At 37.3% G+C, this 19,873-nt stretch overlaps 1 protein-coding gene across 1 annotated transcript in view; it reads right to left on the bottom strand.

The window, feature by feature from the left end:
- Window positions 1–19,873, bottom strand: part of PRKN (parkin RBR E3 ubiquitin protein ligase) — a 686,369-nt gene that overhangs the window by 486,434 nt on the left and 180,062 nt on the right. The window contains exon 6 of the mRNA XM_059828079.1: window positions 14,129–14,247. Within this exon, the coding sequence (XP_059684062.1) occupies window positions 14,129–14,247 (119 nt within the window). The remainder of the gene's footprint in view (window positions 1–14,128; window positions 14,248–19,873) is intronic.

Below are 19,873 nucleotides of genomic sequence, written 5' to 3'. Positions count from 1 at the left end.
CACAAACTTAAGATTCAAGCATATCAGTTATATTTTAAATAAGAAAGCTACAAAATATCAGTTCTCTTTAATGGAATTTACAAATCAAGATATACTAGAAAGAAGTAAAAGCAGAAGAAAAACTTAGGAGTCAAAGTGAAGGAAAAGTTTTCCAACAGAGTACAAAGATTCTAAATAAAACTACACAATTTGTAGAGTTCAAAGAAGCTTAGAGGTTAAAAGAACCTTAATCTAGCTATTTCATTCTAGTTGAAGTAAATAAAGCCTATGAATTCTACTTCCTCTTTAAATTACTCTTTTGCCAAAATGCCAAAAGTCAGCAGTCTTAGCCTTCATCACTGGGCCTGAATTTCGGGAAGCAGCTTTTCACATTAGCAAAAATGCAGCACTGAGGCAGAAGGGGACAGCAGAACCAAAGAGGCGACCTGCTGGCTCCCGCTTCTGATTACAGCTTAGAAGAACCTGAACAGCCTCATCCTACAATCCTCTTAATTGGGTTAGTGACAGGGATAGGGTGAAACCAGGTCTAATGTACTATAACATCAACTGAATAATTATGAATGCATACTAAGGAACTACTATTGTGAGGTCAAGACCCGCAGGCAAATTAAGAGAAAAATGAAAAAAATGTCTCTTGACACTGTTCCAAAAGCCTGAGACTGAGGCAACATTAGTTTACTTTTAAAATCCATCCTCAAAAAGTAATCCTGTACATCACCATCAAGAATTGATGGGATTTTCTGACATTGTCTTATACCAAAAAACCCATGTATGACACCACATAATAAACATGTTACTTAAAATAGAAGTAAAAAAGTTAAATTCTAGAAGACAGAATAACTATTGCACAGTGGAAGCACATGTGCTTACATGAGTTGGTATTTTGGCTTTTGTTTGTTTTTCCTTTTAAGGATTTTTAATATTGTACAAAACCACGGAGCATTTAAATATCCTTTCCTTTTAGCCCAGAAAAAAACCAACCCTCAACTTGTCATCTTACAATTGACTGAACTGATTTATACCCTATAAGGCAGGAGATGAATAAACTGTTCCTTCTGATGGCACCTGGCTGCACTATTTTAAATCCATTTTACTTCACCAAAACTACTGTCACACTTCAGGCAGAGGCTTAATCTGGTGACTTGATGTCGACAGAAAGCTCCATGAGGCTCAAGACTCATGCAGTTAACCAGACAGTCTTTCAGTTTGGTGATTGTTTTTTACAGAATTATATGAAATTATTCCTAACCACATTTAGAAGGAGCTTGGAAGTTTTGGATCTGAGCTAAAGCAGATGTATCTGCAGATCCAGAAGAGATTGAATATTCGAACAAAATTATTCTCCCACTCTTAAGCACCATATAAAACATAAGGCAAAGCTTGGGTTAAAAGCATCCTTGCCTATTTGCCCAAATTTGTTAGTTCAAAACAAAGAAAGCAATTAGACCTGACTGAAATGAAAAAACTAACTTCAGGGGAAGTAATTTCTTCCATCTGAAACTAAATTTTTAAAATCAAGCAAGTCAAAATATCCAGGGAGAATATGTTGTTCAGATGAGGACAGTGCAAAATTGTAGATCCTCTTAGCTGTACAGGTGGTGGCGTGTGAGCAGATAGCCAAACCACAACCCAAGAGAGGACCAACATACTTCAGGGAAATATTTTTTGATAGTCTGAGAACATGCCCTACCACCTATGACATCTGTATTGGTAACAAACAAATAACACTACCCTTGCTTAGTATATTTTTCTTTTTCAAAGTTATGGACATTACTCTCAGCAACACTCCTGGGTAGGGATGAGACAGCAATGTTTTCAGCTGGCAGGCTACGTGCAGAGCTAGATGGAAAAAAGCTAGCAAAAACATCTCTTGGTGCTCTTTACAGGCACCTGAGGCATTGGCTAAAATGCAGTGCCTTATTCTGAAACAGGTAACTTCTGCCAAGCTGAGCTGACTTTTTTGACAGCACGAGTAGTGGTTATGGAAATACGGACATGCAGAACATACTGATTCTGATGAATACAGCCTGAATTCAAAATAAAAAAAAAAGCAATAAAATCTAGAACTTGGGGTTGTACAGATAAATTCAAAACATTTGCAAAATGCTTCCACCATCAGATCATAACCAGCTGATGAGCACATGCAGATCAAATCTAAGTAAAAATACCACTGATACTCTCTTATCTTTTACGATAGTGTGCACACCTATCTTAACCAGAAAGACAGACTGCCCTTGGTAAGGGTACCCATATTTCGTTTGCTCAGGTATCACCATGAGCAGATGCAGAAACAAGAACAGTTAATTCTTGTATCAGGTTAGTGGTATAGATATCACAGTTTAGGAGCCACAGTTCAGGAAACTATACTTTTAAGTGTTGGTAAAAATAGTAAGGCGCAGTCTGAACAGAGGGTACTGGTTACAGCTTGAGCAAGCCTATCATTGTAAGGTTTTAAATCCTTAAATTTACCATCAGTGCCAGGAATTTCAAGATGGGCTAGGAAATGTCTTTATAGTTGCAGTTAGTGCCTTTATCTTCCTCCCAAAACAGTAAGTTTAAATGCCAATATATACAAACAACATAAGGCTTAGATTCAGGTATTCAGTGGTTTTGGCTGAACAGTTTTTGGTATAAAAAAAGAGATCTCAGTCTCTCAGTACTGTTTGTTCTCTGATTGTCTTAGGAGACATAGCCTGAAATTTTATTTTAATGAAAATTTTTCCATGGAGGTATTTTTTTTTTTTAAATCTAATGCTATCAGATATTTTATCAAGTCCAATATATTCAACCACTTCTTGCTTGAAAAGCTTCATGAATTCATTCTGTGTGTCTATGACCAAAATTTGTGCTGTTTTAACTACGCCATTTTAACATCATACAAACAATACAGCAATCCTATGATGGTTGCAGTTGTACATGGAGATAAAAAAAAATTCTTATACCAGAACAGATTGTTCTCATTTGTAACTGTTGGAATTTATAGAGTTGTGAGGTAGTTGTACCCACTCTAGGAATTGTACTACTTTGCCTACAAAAAAGTTAAAAATCTCCTCCTTCCCAGCCAAAGTACTTTCCCTTGTCTAAAAAGTCTACATGTATTGTCTTGACAAAAGCATGCTATTTCATTTAAAAAGAGATTTTTACATCATTAGACTGCTAGAATATTTCTCTGCAAGTCACTTCCAAAATACATTTCATAGTTATTACAGAGCCTTCACAATTTTATTTCTGCTTTTAACAAAACCGGTTAAACCATTAAGTCTTACATAATAATAAACCCACGTTCAGAGCTCTTGCCGAAGAACAAGTTCTCCAAATAAAGTCTAGAAAAGTTACAGGGTTCAATGTTAAATTTATATTTCTATAGTTAAAAATAGGAAAAAAAACCAACCCATTCCTAATATAATGAAGTTCAAACACAGAAGCATTTGTTATCTATCTAAAAAAACCCAAAAGAAACATAAAACTCTTCTATATCCAAGAACTCAAATGGCCTTTCTTCTATATAAGGAGCAAGCTTTAAACATATGGCTTTTACTATAGGGAACCAAGGATGTCTTGTTTTGTTCAGCTGCTTACAGCAGAAAAACCTAAATGTATACTAATAATTTATCTGTTGATTACTAACTGCTCAACACCACATGTCCCTAAGGACCTATTTATACATTAGGAGAATTTCCCTGATAAGAGGGGGAAAACCTTCATTAGAACACTGCATACCTCTACCAAGAACGTTAATCAGTATAACTACCATCATTGTGGTTGCATCATGTTAAAGATGTTTTATACTAATGAAGCAGTGAGGAAAGGTTTAACAAGTTTGACCTTAATACCTTTAGATCACAACCCTATCCAAACAAGTCTAATCAATATAACTTAAAATTAGCTGATTTTTTAGTTACAGAAGTCTGAGTTTTTACTTACATCATGTTTAAGTACCCGAAACCTTTTTTATTAACTAATTCAGTCCAAAACCAGAAGAAACCCCACAACCTCAGACATGAGGCAAAAATGTACAGATTTGGAGGGGTTTCTTCCACAATGAGGTAGAATAGAGACCTGTTTATAGTTCTTTTAGAGGTAAACAGTTACTTTAATCTGTTTTCAATTAATCACCTTAATTATCAATAATTAATATCAAAATATTATAATTAATAAGAATGATTTAGAAATTACATCAGCTTCTTAATGGAGATGAAGGTACCTGCTTAAGAAAATAGTTTGGCATTTGCAACTTCTGCTACTACAATTCCTTAAGTGAATATAGTTTTTTTAACTCCTGAGCCAGCTGGTCTATTGGATATTCCAGCACCTTAAAAATTAGGAAAAAATTACTGACCCTTTAGAATTGTTTAATATTCATCATTATGAAAAATACTGAAATAATGTAATGTGAGCATGATCACTCTGTACCCACAGCTATCTAAGGAATAATACTGGGAAGACAGAAGTTTGGCTGTAATTTAATAAAGAAAGCAAATTAGGAGAGCTATGCACTGAGACATCTGAATCTCAGTGGCAGCTGCCATATTAAAAAAACCCCACTGTCACAGTCAAAGATTTGTTTGTACTGTAATACATTCCAGCACATCCACAGCACATAACATTCACTGTATCTCCTTTCAACATAAAAGGCTAAGAAACTTTAGAGAGAGGGCCTTTCTTTGTGAGGGGAGGAGTTACTGCATGGAAGAAGGCTGTCTTTACATATTGTTAATACAATGACGGCAGAGCTGTCAATACTCAATATGCCAAAAGATGTGACCTTTAGGTTATGCAAACTTTTCATTTCCCTGGCCAATGTAACACCCTTTTCCGGTCATATTGTCTGCGCATATGCCAGCAGAGGGAAAGAGTGGTCCCCCTCCAGTTACATTTCTGCCCCCAAGAACAGCCCAAACTAAAGCTGAATAAGGCTTACTTAACACATGTGTTTGTACGCCCCCCCTTTTTTTTTTTCCCAAAGGTATATACCTAAACAAAAAGATATAAAAAATATGAACAGAAATAGCACAAGAACTATAAAACAATGAAAGAGATAAAGTCCACAATCTGATCTACATGTAGACATGATCCCATGCCACCCAATGCCAAGTGCTCCAAATTTCTAAGGATTTCAGGAGAAGTTATGAAATACAGGATCTAAATAGATCCTTGATTACAAGGATCCTTGATTACAATTCAGAGAATGTGCAAGGTACACAAAAGCAATTAAAATGCAACAAATTTTTGGAGAAAGCAAGTGTTACTCCGAGCATGGCATTTTTCACTAGTCCCAGGGTTTCAGTGATATACTGAAAAATACATTAGGGGTGATCTTACCACTGTGTATAAATATCTGAATTGAAGATGTAAAGAAGACAAAGCTAGGCTCTTTTCAGAGGTGCCCAGTGACAGGACCAGAGGCAATGGGTACAAACTGAAACACAGGAGGTGCTGTCTGAACATAAGCAGAAACCTTTTTACTGTGAGGGTGACTGACTGCTGGCACAGGTTGTGCAGAGAGGCTGTGGGGTCTCCATCCTTGGAGATATTCCAAAGGACATGGTCCTGGGCAACCAGCTCCAGGTGGCCCTGCTTGAGCAGGGAGGCTGGACTAGATGACTTCCAGAGGTCCCTTCCAACCTCAACCAGTCTGTGAGTCTGTGCTTCTGTGATATCATAGCAACTGCGAGGACAGGATACACTGAACACTATCTATATTCCTAGTCATATATCTGTCTTCTCTGGCAAAAAGGGTTCATTAGACATTTGATTCAGACACTCATGTAAAAGTCTAATTTGAAAGTAAATTTGGTAAGTGTTTTCCTTTTCATTTATGACTGTTGTCACCCAGGCTAGAGAAACATACTTTAGGCTCCACATTAAAGGGCAGTTTTATTTCACAGCATGACTTCAAGTGGTACATAACACTGAAGTAATTTTCCCTCTTTCCAATAATTGGTATTTTTTTCCCAGGCTTTAAGACACTTTATAACATGTAATCTCACTGAAAACACATGCTACAATAAATACTATAAATCATGCATGGATATCTCAGAGCTTCTAATAGAATTAGAAGTTAAAATATACTTTCTTATCCCATGAAAATGAAAGAAAAACCTATATGTTATTTTTTCAACACAGAGGCAAAACTGTTTCCTTCGCAAAGTTTATTTTGCATCAAAGAATTGCTTTTCCTGTCTTTTGGAATGGATGGAATAATTTTCTTCATAAATCAAGTATGCATTTGTTTTCATTTACTGTATATATATAAATTCAACAATTTATGTCCAATGTAGTGAAATTTGTCTTAAGGGATATTGCAAAAAGAAATGAAAGAGGTAGCCAAAAGCCTGAATAAAACTATATCAAGCCTTCTGAATTGTCCCAACTGCTCTCTTCAGATGGACCTTAGCACTTTGGAAGCCAGCCCCAATGCTAGTATCATAATGTAAGGCAGGTGCAAGAGTGAGGCTGTCCTTTCAGAGGTTCAGTGTGAAGTGAGACTCAAAGCCAAAGAAAGAAGTGGAGAAGAAAGAATAAAATTGTTATAAAAGAATTTTGCAGTCACCCAATATTGAGCTTTCTTACTCCTGTAAGTGCCACAGTATCTTACACAGTCCCCAGGAACACATGTCAGAGCAGCTCCCCCACAGTGTGGCTGGATATGGCAGAATTTAATATATCAGAGAAAACAGACTTTTTAAGGTAGACACGTAGGCATTATTTTTTTTCTTCTGATACTCATATTACGAAAAGCAATGAAGACATTGGCTGAGCAATGGCAAAATCAGACCTACAGACCCCACACGATCATTCTTAGGGAAGTTCCACCAGTAATTCTGGATTCTGGGTCAGCTCAGCACTAAACTTATTTAATGCTGATGCCCTGCTCCAAGTCACTGTAAGCAATAGGAGAGCAATAAGGAAGAGTGGATAACACAAATTCCTTACAAGGATGACACCTGTGGAACTACAGTAAAAGTACTAAAAATATTGGCCTCCTTGGTCAGGCCAATTAGCAATAGAATCCCCTTTGCTATAATAGAAAAATATCCTCTTCTGATGCAGATTTTGTTATTGGAAACTGCTCAAACTATCTAATAGATATGACAAATAGAGGTTTCGTATCTACTTTAGCATGGAATTGTTCATGAACTACAAACACCACTAAGAGATAGGACTTACTATCATAACATAGTCCTGCGCTAAGAGTCTCAGCAGTCTGTATGTAGCAGGCCTGTCACCATCAGATTGGGTCATGAGAGAAATGATTGCACAGAAGTACATTTGCCTGCAGGTAGTGAGGGGATCAGAATATGCCTGATTTCTCTCTGGCATCCGGGCACATCTGGGCATGGGCTACGCAACAGAATAACAAATCTGTATCTTAAGATGTTCCCTCACTCTCAAAAAACACTGGTTCACTAAAAAATATTAAGCTTGCGATTAAGTATGAAGACAATCTAATTAATGCAGAAGGATTTCCTGAATCTGTGGAAACCCTGGAAAAAAGAGTTCCAAGAGGTCTTTTCCTCTGCACTGGTCTTCTCAAAACAGCGTTGACATCAGTGCCCAGTGGTGGTAACTGAGATGTAAGAATTGAAACATTTTTCATTATTTATGTAGAAATAAGCACATATATTGAATACATGTAATTTCCTGTAAGTACTACTTTTGTTGGCCAAATGCAGGGAAATTAAGCTATTTTTGCACTAACACATTCATTAGCAGGAACCCAACAATAAATGGTTGCTTCACATTTGTTAGTTTGACTAAGGAGCACACATTACAATGGTAACTTTCCTATGCACAGTATTCAATCTGTTAGCTAAGATGTATCAAAAACATTTTTATCCTCACAGCAAACATGTAATTTTGGAGAGACAAATACCTATGTCATCCAGGCTCAGGAATTTGATCACGTTTTTAGTATCTCCCCAGCCTGTGAATGAGATCACACTTTATTACATTGTATTCCACTGGGTGGAGTTTATTTTGCAGTTTAGCTTCAAAGGACAAATTGATTTTTAGTAACCTGCTTGCAATATTACCCCAGCAGTGCTCACCAGCAGTGGGGAGAAGCTGACTCGGCAGTGGTAAGGGCTAGATAATTGCAGAGGTGCTACTTGTCCCTTTCTCTTTCAGACAGCATTGCTCTGATGCAGTGAGCGGAACTCCTTTCTTCCTCTGTCACCAAGCCAGGAAACAAGTAATGAATTCCAGGAAAAATGTGATCTGAAATGGGCAGTAGTGAGAGGTAGTGCACTGTGGAATGGAGTTTCACAATGATATATTAAAAAAAGAGAGCTCAGAAGTAAACTGCCTTTTTATTTTATATTACTGAGAAACTCTGCAAGGTTTATATTCATTAAAAAGAAAGCACCCTACTTAAATAACTCAATTAAAATGGAGGTAGGAAGTAAGAACTTGAAGAAAATGACTGTATTAAAGGTCTTTCTCTTCCTAGGAAATACAAAAGTATCAAATTCAAAATACTACACTATCATCTATTAGGAAGACCACTTAAACTATCTATGACCTGTTATTTGTCAGTCACTGGAAGGCTCTCGAAAGACACTAGCACTTTTCCCTTACAGAACTGTGATGTACCACATAGCCTACGCTAGCTGACAAGACACCTAAATGACAAGCTTTCCATGGTGCCAGAGAAACAAAATTCAGCAAATGTCCATTTCTCTGTTAGTTTTAAGCTGAAAAGCAATAGATGAAAGCAATATCCCTAATATGACAAACAATGACAGAGCAGTTCTGTGGCAGAGACAGTTTAACAAAACCCGTGAACTCAGGAGGTTCCTGTGGAGCGCGAAGGGCAGGGACAGCAACAGGACTGTATGCACCTGCTGCTGAATAAAATCCAGATGTGCTGTCAGTGCCAGAAACTAAGTCTCATCTCAGCTGCAGGGAGTTAAATCAGTTCCGAATATAACTCTGCATGTCTGAAAAGATACGAAATAATGACGTGAGCTATGAGGAACACTTGAAAACTATAGAAGAAGCTATGCAAAACTCCTTTGGTGTTTGTACTAGAGGATATTTCGAAAACTCAACCAGTACTACCAAGGACACAATCTGAAGAATTACCAAATAGTAATGAGTCATGAGTCCCCACAGTAGAAACAGCCTCACCATAGCACTTGCAGCTGAGTATGGAGACCTAAAGTCTATTTACCACACTTTAATACAGATTCCTACGCTGGTTGAATTTTGTATTATGACAAACAGATACCAAATCAAATGTTACTGTCTTCTATACCAGGAGTATGTCACAGCGTCAGTTACACTGAAAACATGTGCTTTATGTGTATAGCTTCGTATATACCAATCTGCAGAATCAGGCCTTACATCTGCAGATACGCATTTTCCTTTTCATTATGGAGTTAACACTGTGAATGTTAACACTGCTATAGCTCCAGAAAAAGAACTGTAAATGTGACTGCTATAATCAGGGGGTTTTTGTGTTTGGGTTTTTTTTTTCAGGAAAGAGGAATACCCTAATTATCTGAATCATGGCTACTGAAACAAATTGCAGCATTGTATGTATAAGAAATAACTATTTTTAAAAGCTTAAAAGCAACAAAAGTTATAAAACACTGTGAAACCAATGACTAAAATTTTCAAGCTATTTGAAGAAAGTTTCTGGCAGGCTTGTAGGTGGTCTACACGAGACTCCCACACTCCAATCTTTCCAGACATGCTTTTGTACTTGATTAATTAGAGAAACTAGGGAGAGGTGATACTTTTGCAGTGACTGACTTTTTCTTATAATTAAATCAATCTGGTATATATCTCCCATATAGCATTAGGTCATGAAATGTTCATAAAATGCCAACCTAAGTGTCATGTGGAAAATTACAAATTTAATATTTAGATGGATGTCTTTGGTAAAAATAAAAACAGTGGGCTCTTCAATTTCATAGAAATATAGCATCATAAATTTAGTCTGAGCATCATATATTAAAGTAATGCTATGCAAATAGGCATGACAGTTAAATAAGGTATTAGAATAAGACTGTTTAAATGAATAAGTAATATTTTAAAATGTCAGTCAACACACCATGAAAAAAGAGAGCTCAATTTAATTAGGTTGGTCATTTGTGGCTTAGGTAGGAAAAGGATTAGCATGTAGAGTACGTTAAGGCTGCCCAAAGCTTTGTGTGGGTTTTACACAGGTATTCACTTTCATCTCAATAAAAGAATTAGTGTAACAAATGCTGGCTTACATGGTGCTTTGCTGCTTATGGCACAAGAGAGCTTCTCAAGAAACTTGCTGTGTTGCCATGTAAAGGTCAGGCACAGTTTACAGAGAACTGGAAAAAAAAAATCTTAAAAAAAATGTCTTTGCTGACAAATCTGCAGAATGGTGGCACAGACAACTTTTTTACAGTTTGCTTATGTCAACTTTATTTTGACTAATTTCTCTATAAAAGGAAAATGTAGTACCAGTAGAGATACCTATCAGCAATCCCTGGCATAGTCCAGTGGGATTGGAGGGGGAAGATAGAGGGGTCTGGGTTAATACACTAACTTGCATGATTTTTTTTTAATGTGCACAAAAGCCAAGTGATTGACAGTAACGTTTTCAGCCTGACATAACTTGCCTACTGTAGACTGCAATGTATTTAAGAAAGCTGAGTAGATACAATGCACTTGCTGGGAGGACCATACTTTTGCCTAGCATTAATGCAGAGAGATCTCTACACAGTACTGAAAAATAAATGGGGCTTAGTACATATTTCAAGCTTCCCCAGCTGAAATTATTTTCTGTGTACCTGGAAGATGGACCAGAAAGTGAGAAGAAAAGACGTCACAAGGGCCAGGTACATTGCAAATCTGCACCTAATCTTCATAGGATCACAGAATCATAAAATCATTTAGGTTGGAAAAGACCTTTAAGATCATCAAGTCCAACCGTAAACCTAACCCTGCTAAGTCCACCACTAAACCATGTCCCTAAGCACCTCATCCATACATCTTTTGAATACCTCCAGGGATGGTGACTCAACCACCTCCCTGCACAGCCTGTTCCAGTGTCTGACAACCCTTTCAGTGAAGAAATTTTTCCTAATATCCAGCCTGAACCTCCCCTGGAGCAACTTGCAGCCATTTCTGCTTGTCCTATCACTTGTTACTTGGGAGAAGAAACCAGCACCCCCCTCTCTACAACCTTCTTTCAGGTAGTTGTAGAGGGCGATAAGGTCTCCCTTCAGCCTCCTCTTCTCCAGGCTAAATAACCCCAGTTGTCTCAACAACTCCTCATAAGACCTGTGGTCCAGACCCCTCATTCGCTTCGTCGCCCTTCTCTGGACATGCTCCAGCACCTCAATGTCCTTCTTGCAGTGAGGGGCCCAAAACTGAATGCAGTATTTGAGGTACAGCCTCACCAGTGCCGAGTACAAAGGTACAATCAGTTCCCTGCTCCTGCTGGCCACACTATTTCTGACACAGGCCAGGATGCTGTTGGCCTTCTTGGCCACCTGGGCACACTGCTGGCTCATATTCAGCCGGCTGTCAATCAACAAGCCCAGGTCCTTTTCCGCCAGGCAGTTTTTCCAGCCACTCGTCCCCAAGCCTGTAGCATTGCATGGGGTTGTTGTGACCCAAGTGCAGGATCCGGCACTTGGCCTTGTTGAACCTCACACAATTGGCCTCAGCCCATCGATCCAGCCTGTCCAGATCCCTCTGCAGAGCCTTCCGAACCTCCAGCAGATCAACACTCCTGCCCAACTTGGTGTTGTCTGCAAACTTGCTGAGGGAGCACTCAATCCCCTCATCCAGATCATCAATAAATATATTAAACAAAACTGGCCCCAATACTGACCCCTGGGGAACACCACTTGTGACTGGCCACCAACTGGACTTAACTCCATTCACCACAATAATGACAGGGCTGAGGTAGATGGCATGTATTTAAAAAACAAACTGACTGTTGTATAGCACTTTCATGGAAATAAGTGTGCCCATATTAGAAATACTAAACTTTGGAAATCCTGAAGAGTGCCAGCCCAAACTGCTAGAACAGCACACTCACTGTTATCGACTATCGTGCTCTGCTCAAATTCAAGAGGAAAAGAATAATAACAGGTTTTCTTTGTTTTGGGGAGAAAGTAACAAGAACCTTAAGTGCAAATTATTTTCATAGACAAGCATTATTTAAAAACTACACCAGACAAGAATTATCATTTGATACTCTCTAAAAGATACTTCCCTTTTCTCTTTTGTGCTGAAGCACCTTCTCAAATCTTCTGAAAGCTGGGATTTTTTGAATCAATCTTGAAAATTGCGAATGCTTCCACTACAAGTTTCCAGCTACTTTCTTTTCATATCGACTGTAAAATATGCTAATAGAAAAAAGAAGCAGCTGCACTCTGCTCGTTCAATGGAAATTATCAGTTTGTGTATATTTATGGTGTTATTGACCCTGTATTTGCCAAAAGAATTTTTGGCAAGAATATTTGCCCATGTATATTCCAGACAATCAGACACAAAAAGCATATTTAGAAATATACCATACTGGAACTTTTTATAATAGGGTTTTTTTCATGGATTTATGAGGAATTCTTGGGAGACAATAAAGAGATTTTTTTATTTTTTTAAGGCTCCAAAATGTGGAACAATATTTAGCAAATACCGTAAAAACTGAAAAGTTTGGAAATTTATTTAAGTCTGCTAAGTACAAGGAACATAACTATTCCAAGCCACACGGCACAGGTATGAATGTCATCATTTCCAAAAGTGGATATGCTGAAGGAAGCTACTGAGTCTAGCAAAGGACACGTGTGTGCTGTCAATGCAATACAGAAGGTTCAAACTCATCTAGTGATAACAGCAATGTCTTTCAGCAGCACTGACTGCTTGTATTCAAGCTGAATACAATGTCATCTGTGTTTTTATCCATCCTGAATATTATACCATTGGAAATGTACATTAATGGCACCTTCTCTTGTATCTTGATTTATATGTGATTTAAATCTACACTAATCACTGATATTTCAATGCAACTTTTGGGAGAAGACAAACCCCCATAGTAGTGTTCATTTGGAACACCACAAAATGCAACACTTCCAAGCCTCTGAAATAAATCAGAGACAGTCAGGTAATTCAGGAATAGCACACAGAGCTTCAGGGGGTTTGTTGTTGTAGCTTTTTGAATTAGATGTGTATAAGCATTGTTACAGTTTATTGTTTTCAATGCAAATATAGGAGCTGGGTTTTTAAAGGGTCTCACTGTGCTATTATGTGTAAAGACATTGAAGCACTGGGCTACATCAAGAACACGAAGCTGAAATTAACCACTTCAAACCACCAGGAAAGACAAATTTAAACACTTAAACATGTGCCAAACATGAAAGCCCCCCCTGCCCCAGTCTATAGCATGGTAGGGCTCAGTCTCCTGCAAAACCTAAGCCTCTCACATAACAAACCTCGTTGACAAACACTGTGATTTATGAGAGGAAGGACTCTCAGTCCCCAGTAGCATAACCAGTGAAATTCAGCAGCACTTAGACAAAAAAATCCTCCAAAAATTTGCACTACTGCACATTCAAGTCAAACAACCTTCTCCCATTTTAGGATGCAAACCAAACTTGACAGATCTCCTACTAACTTTCTGTTCCAGCACAATAACTTTTGTTTGACTTTACATGCAGCAGCTAGGCTGGAGAGATTAATCTTCTCAACTGCACAGCCACTTAATCCCTCCTTGTCTCATTCCATAATGGCCACAATCAAGACCTCAATTCAGGTCTTTCTGTGGCCTTAACAACTGCTCCAAGCTTTGTATAAGCATCTATAATTCCAAGTCTTTAGCACACATGGAGTTTTATACATTGTGCATATTAGCAGGTTAATCATTAGTCCTCAAAATATAAAGCTAAGAATGTCTTTACAGGATTGGAGCTCTAGTCTGCAATGTGTTCATTGTGTGTGCTGCAAATAGTGGATAAAAGTGAGTGAAATGTTCACAAACCTTTGAATTACTCTTCTCAGTTATAAACAGCAAGAAAAAAATTAAGTAGAAATACATATATATATATATATAGCCACATGTATGCCAATAGATAAAACTAGATATATCATTGCCATATACTCCAAAACCTTGAACCAACCAAACAAAAAAGCTTACCCTTGCTAATGTCAGTGTTCCTTGTTTACACACACTGCAGCGGACCCTCAGTTTCCCAGGTTTCACAGCTTGGCAGGAATTTTTGCAATAAATATAAAAGCTGTTGTAACTAGCTGCACCTGTCAGGAAGAAAAAAACCAACAAATAAAAACATTTGATGTATACTGAAAATCAGTAACAAACTGTAATGAAAGGCTTCTATTTGACTTTATAAGTGATAATTAAAAAAAAAGAATAGGTCTTATCTTGCCTGGTCTAGGTCTTAACACTTTTCAGTAACTCCTGCTTCTTGATCAATAGTTATAGGAGAACTACACCGTAACTCCTAGGAAATGCATCCTGTCTTGAGTTTGAGCTTACCGCTGATGAGCACCAACTATAATCTTTGGCAAGTGATGTATGAGATTAACTACTCCAGCTCTCCATAATTTGCATCTTACTCCTAGTCAAAATTTGTCTAGCTTCAAGTTTTAGTGTATTCAAATTACATGAATATTTCCTTGGATGAAGTTTAAAAGATTAGTTTGACTGGTATCACAGCAAGAAAACAAATATTTAATTTAGCAAATTTAGTTTTATTCATGGAAGACTGGGAACCATTTCTTTATTCCTGCTGGCAGCAGTATAACCTAGCAAAGTTTGTAAACTGCTGCCAAGATATTAGGCCAAGTAAATGTTCAAGGAAAATTAATTGAAACGCATTCTGTTCTGTGAAACTATGGAACAGAAGATGATATGCAGAGAATTGTGTAAGCCTGGGGCAATGCTAATGAATTTGATTTCACATGCAATCCTGATCACTGTTTTGAGTAAACCCCTTTTTAGGATGGCTATTGCTATTCCATGGAAAATGATGGAAAATTCATAGCATGGTTTTAATCTAGATTAGTCATCTCCAAGTTCAGACACTCAAGCTTATTATCAGACATTGAACTGAGACTAGAATAAAGTTTTTAACAGGTTTTTCCCAATATCAAGAGGACTGGTTGTGGATATCTGACCGATGAGCAGTGGTGAACTTCAGAATCAATAGCAGTCCCTTAGAGATCAAAAGTTTTTCACTGTCTTCTTCCCCATTCTCCTACTTCTCCCTACATTTATCAGCAATATACTTTTTATGCATATTTGAATCCTAACGTTACCACAGTAAATATGATCTGGAATAATATTTTTCAACATGACAACTTGCTTTATTTTTACATGTCCTTCACATGATAAGGGTCAGACCCTGTGTTCTGCCAATGAAAGTGCCTACCAATTTCATGTTATGCCTATTCATAGGTGACCTAACATAAAAATGCAACTAGTTTCCACAACTCAACTTCCGAGAACTATGTAATCCAAAAAACTTTTTTTTCTAAGAAAATGTAGATGTCTTCAAAGAAAGATGTACACTGCTGAAAGAAGAAATTTTGTAAAACTTTTTCAAGTTTTCAGAAACGTAAGCTACATAAGAGTACATCAGTGATGTATCCAATATTAATTTTAGTCAACTGATCTATCAAGTGTTTCCATTATGCTTCCCTGGGGAATATTAATCACCATAGCAGAACATAATGCATAGCAGAATTTAAACTGAGTTCAGCTTTTGTGGAAAATTAACACACATCCATACATTCACAAACATACAAACTTTTCATATGAATAACCGCCACTTGAAAGGTTGAGAGCACACTTCTCAAATCAGTCTAAAACACAGTTCTGAGATTAAAATAGTTCAACTAAAGAAAAAATGGCTTATGCTGAGCTATTTAATATAAAGTACAATGTTGAGAGGTGAATCCAAACTAAATATGACAAAATTTTGGACATTTGGATCTCTATTCAGTCATATTTTGCCTGAGGCTCCTAACACTAGGACTGAGAGCATGTCTGGATTAGACTCAATTTGAGCTAGAATCCACAACAAAAATCTAAACTATGGTGTTGCAAATGAGGAGGACTACATGTGCAAATGATTGAATTTTACTTTTGGCAGTTCCTCTATGTAGGATCAGCAGGTCAAAACCAAAAGGCAGTACCTTGGGCACAGTTCAAAGGAAATACTACATAAGCAAGCAAGAATGCTATTGCTAATAGAGGCCCACAATAAACAAGGTGATTTCAGCCACTTATTACTGACTCAGTCTCAAGTGCAGGAAGTGAGACCACAGGCCTTTACCTATTTTGGTATCACCAGCCCTCTCCCATTGCTCCTATTTCTTATCTGGGCAGTCTAATGAGACTAATGAGACGGCTGCTTCTATTCACATGTAGAAGCTCTTATCTTGAGCAGATCTGTGATGCCACTACTCACTGTCCTAACTCAGTCCTACTCTCCAGAAGGATTCTGCCATGACTCTAACGAAACACTTCCAGGCAAACAGAACCATCTTATTGATTCATGAGCCCTTACAGAATAAAATATTTTGTTAATTGGGCTGATGCCTTTCCTGATCCAGTCCTCCACTCCCTCACATCTTGTGTCCCTGTCTCACATTTTATACCAAGTTTATTTCGAGCAGTAAACTACTTGAGGCAGGAAACATGCTTTCTGCCTGCTTTGTGTTCTAAGCTCATTCCATCTGGACCCAAAGATAAAATTATATTATTGATAATACTCTGTAAAATATTCACAGGACAGTATGGCATAAATCAGCATGACTGAATACTGCAGTAAAAAATAGCAGTCATAGGAGAGGCCTAAAATGAGTCATATTGCTGATTTACTATAGAGGATAAATCTTATGCATTAGCTTGATATTTACTCTGTGCAAAAATAGACTATGTTAGCTCAATATCCATTTTTCTTAGTACTTTCAATTTTTTTTCCTTTTTCATGAAGATAAAAAGTATCCCCAAACACATCCCCTATGCACAAATTTGAAACACAAGAAACAAATTTATAATATTATGAGTTGGAGCAGTTAAGCAGCAGAGATCTGTTCAGAGACCCAGAATAACTTTTGAAATGTCTGCTACAGCAAGACTGCTGGAAAGGCACAACACGACAAGAGGAATGTTCTGGTTTTAGGAGGAAAGTGTAAATGGAGATTTTCAGCCATCCATTCACCATTTTATGCAGATGTGCTGATCTCAGTCTCACAAAGTGCAGTTACATCATGAGGTGTATGTCCTGAGCAGCATCACCAGGAGTAGCAAAGACTGAATTAAAAATGCAAATGCTGAAAGTCAGCATACAGTACAATACTGATGGCCAGCCTTAAACTCTTTACTGACTTGTTAATGTCTCTGTGTATTTTAGCATGGCCCTTGGCTGAGACTGCATCCTCTTGAATCCCTTTTCAGAGAGGAACTGAAATCTTTCAGAGAGGAACAATAAAATCTGCTTTATGCACCAGCTCTGATGTAGCAATATTAATAAGAATTGTAATTATGGCACTGTGCCAGTGACCACTAAACCTTAGAACCTCGTCTTTCCTCATTCAGTCATGGTCTATAAGTTTTCATAAAGCTTTCTATTAATAATTGATAATACCAGCACTCAGCAAGAATGTGCAGACACAGCAAATTACAAGTTAAAAAAAATGGAAGTCCCTTTATAAATGCTAATTCTGATACTGAATGTGAGCATTAATGCCATAAATAAATAAATAAATAAATTATAACTAATAGTCGTCTTTGCAGTTACATACATTGGTGGGTGGACGAAGACTGAGGAAAAAGCAAATGTGCTGTATCTGCAGTTATTCTTTTCTGAGAAGGTAAAGTCACAGCAATCTCAATTTTCAGGTCCATATTCCAAATATTTTATTGTGGAGCAAGGGTCCCATAATAGTCTCTTTTGACCACCAGCGATTCATCCATTGATCTGGACACTCTTTTCTAGACTTCCCACACCAGCTGGTACATCAGCATGTCTTCTGAGAAGCCATTTACTTTGAGTCTCTACCATTACATTACTCTTATCCTTAAAGATGGTGCAATAAGGATCTGCCATTTTGTTGACAAGTATTTTACTTTAATTTACTGTAAACTGAAAAGATGCCACCAGACCTTACAAATCTGAGTTTCTCACAGGTGCAAAAGCATTTTTCAGCACATGAAAATAGGCTAACTTTAAGAAGCCATTTCCAATATGTCAAGCTTCAGATAAATCTGACTTGGAAACAGAAAAAAAAAAAAGTCTTTCATGTTATTGACATATGATAAATTAGCAGCCAAATGAATCATTTCCATCTGCATTGGTGAATTGATCTCATAACTTGTTTCAACATAGCAAAACTCATTTAATGCACAACTGCCTGGCTATACTGGTATACTTTAACTGCCCTTTGCATTTGGTGAGAACACAGGACTGAATCTTTCAGGGAATGTAAGGGAATGTGTCCTGTCTGGAGTCCCAAGAAACACCTCTCCCATCTGCAGTTATAGAGAATTCACAACCTCCTTCCTCAGGTCATCTGTTCTGGTACTTCAATATCTTTATCTTTAAGAAGATATTCCTTATTTTTAGCTTTAATTTCCCATGCTGAAATTTAACAATTACATCAACTATGTTCCACCAAAGATATGGAAACCAATTTATTTTCTTTCTCTTTGCAGCAGGTTTTTGTATTGGTTTTCTATTTCATGGGCTAGTCAACCCCAACATGGTCATTCCTTTCTTGTACATAATACTCTCTAGAGCTCAAAATATTTCTCTTGGACTTTTCTTTAAATACTGTTAGGTGCAGCTCCCTAAACTGTCATAATTTTTCAGCTGAAGTTTCTCTAAAACTGAGGACAATAGGGTTCTCTTTGGTTTTTGTTTTTGTTTTTGTTTTTTTTTTAAGACATCCTGAAGGTTATACTTCTGTTTATCTCTTCCTGTATAATATTTGCTTAACATTATGGGCATAACTTAATTGGTTCCTGTTCAGTCTATGATCTAAAATGAACCTCCAAACCCTGATCTGCTTCACCTGTTGTAACCCATTTTGTATTTGTGTTGCTGAATACTGCCAGCCAAGTTCAATACCATGTGCTGGCCCCTTCTGTGCCACATGGTGGTTTTTTCCAGACTGTATTTCCAGTTTGTCATGATCATTTTACATTCTCAGGCTGCCCTCCAGTTTATTTGCAGTCCCTCCTAGCTTGGTGTTGTCTACAGATTTAATAAGTATTTTGTCTATTCCATCCTCTAGGTCATTAATAAGAATATTGATTAGTATCAGATGTAGGGCAGACCCATTCAATATATCCTTCCATTTTGATGATGAACTACTAATAACTACTCCCCAGCTACAGATTAATAGACAAGTTCACAGCAACCCTACTGTATTTTTATCTATATCTGGACCCCCAGCTTGCTAATGACAGTATCATGCTAAATTGTGAAAAAACTTACAAAGGTGAGTATGTGATACCCTCTGCTTTCTTCTCTCCGCAGTTCAACATGATCTGTTTTTTGATAAATTTATGCTGGTTGTTACTCTTGTTCTTGGATTCTTTCAGATACTTGCAAGTGTTAGATTTTTTTCTCCAAGCATTTTCAGGAACTTCAATCAAGCTTTTAGGTTTAAAATTCCTAGACTTTTCCATCACTTTTTAAAAATGTCACCAGATCCCCCCTCCATTCTTCCTATATATTATTTATTTTCTGTGAGTTCTAGAAGCTATTTCAATAGTTCTGAGATTCCATTCAATAAGGAGGACATTTACTGTGAAAGAATACAAATTACACTAATGTCTCATAAAGTAGCAAATTTAGAGTTATCCATGTGGGAGCAAGAAGAAAGTAAGTCTAAGCTGTTAGAGGTTTTT

This window comes from Gavia stellata, chromosome 2 (genome assembly GCF_030936135.1).
Source record: "Gavia stellata isolate bGavSte3 chromosome 2, bGavSte3.hap2, whole genome shotgun sequence".
NCBI classification, from domain to species: Eukaryota; Metazoa; Chordata; class Aves; order Gaviiformes; family Gaviidae; genus Gavia; species Gavia stellata.
Note: the sequence above shows the minus strand (reverse complement) of the source record. Positions and strands in the feature narration are given on the sequence as shown.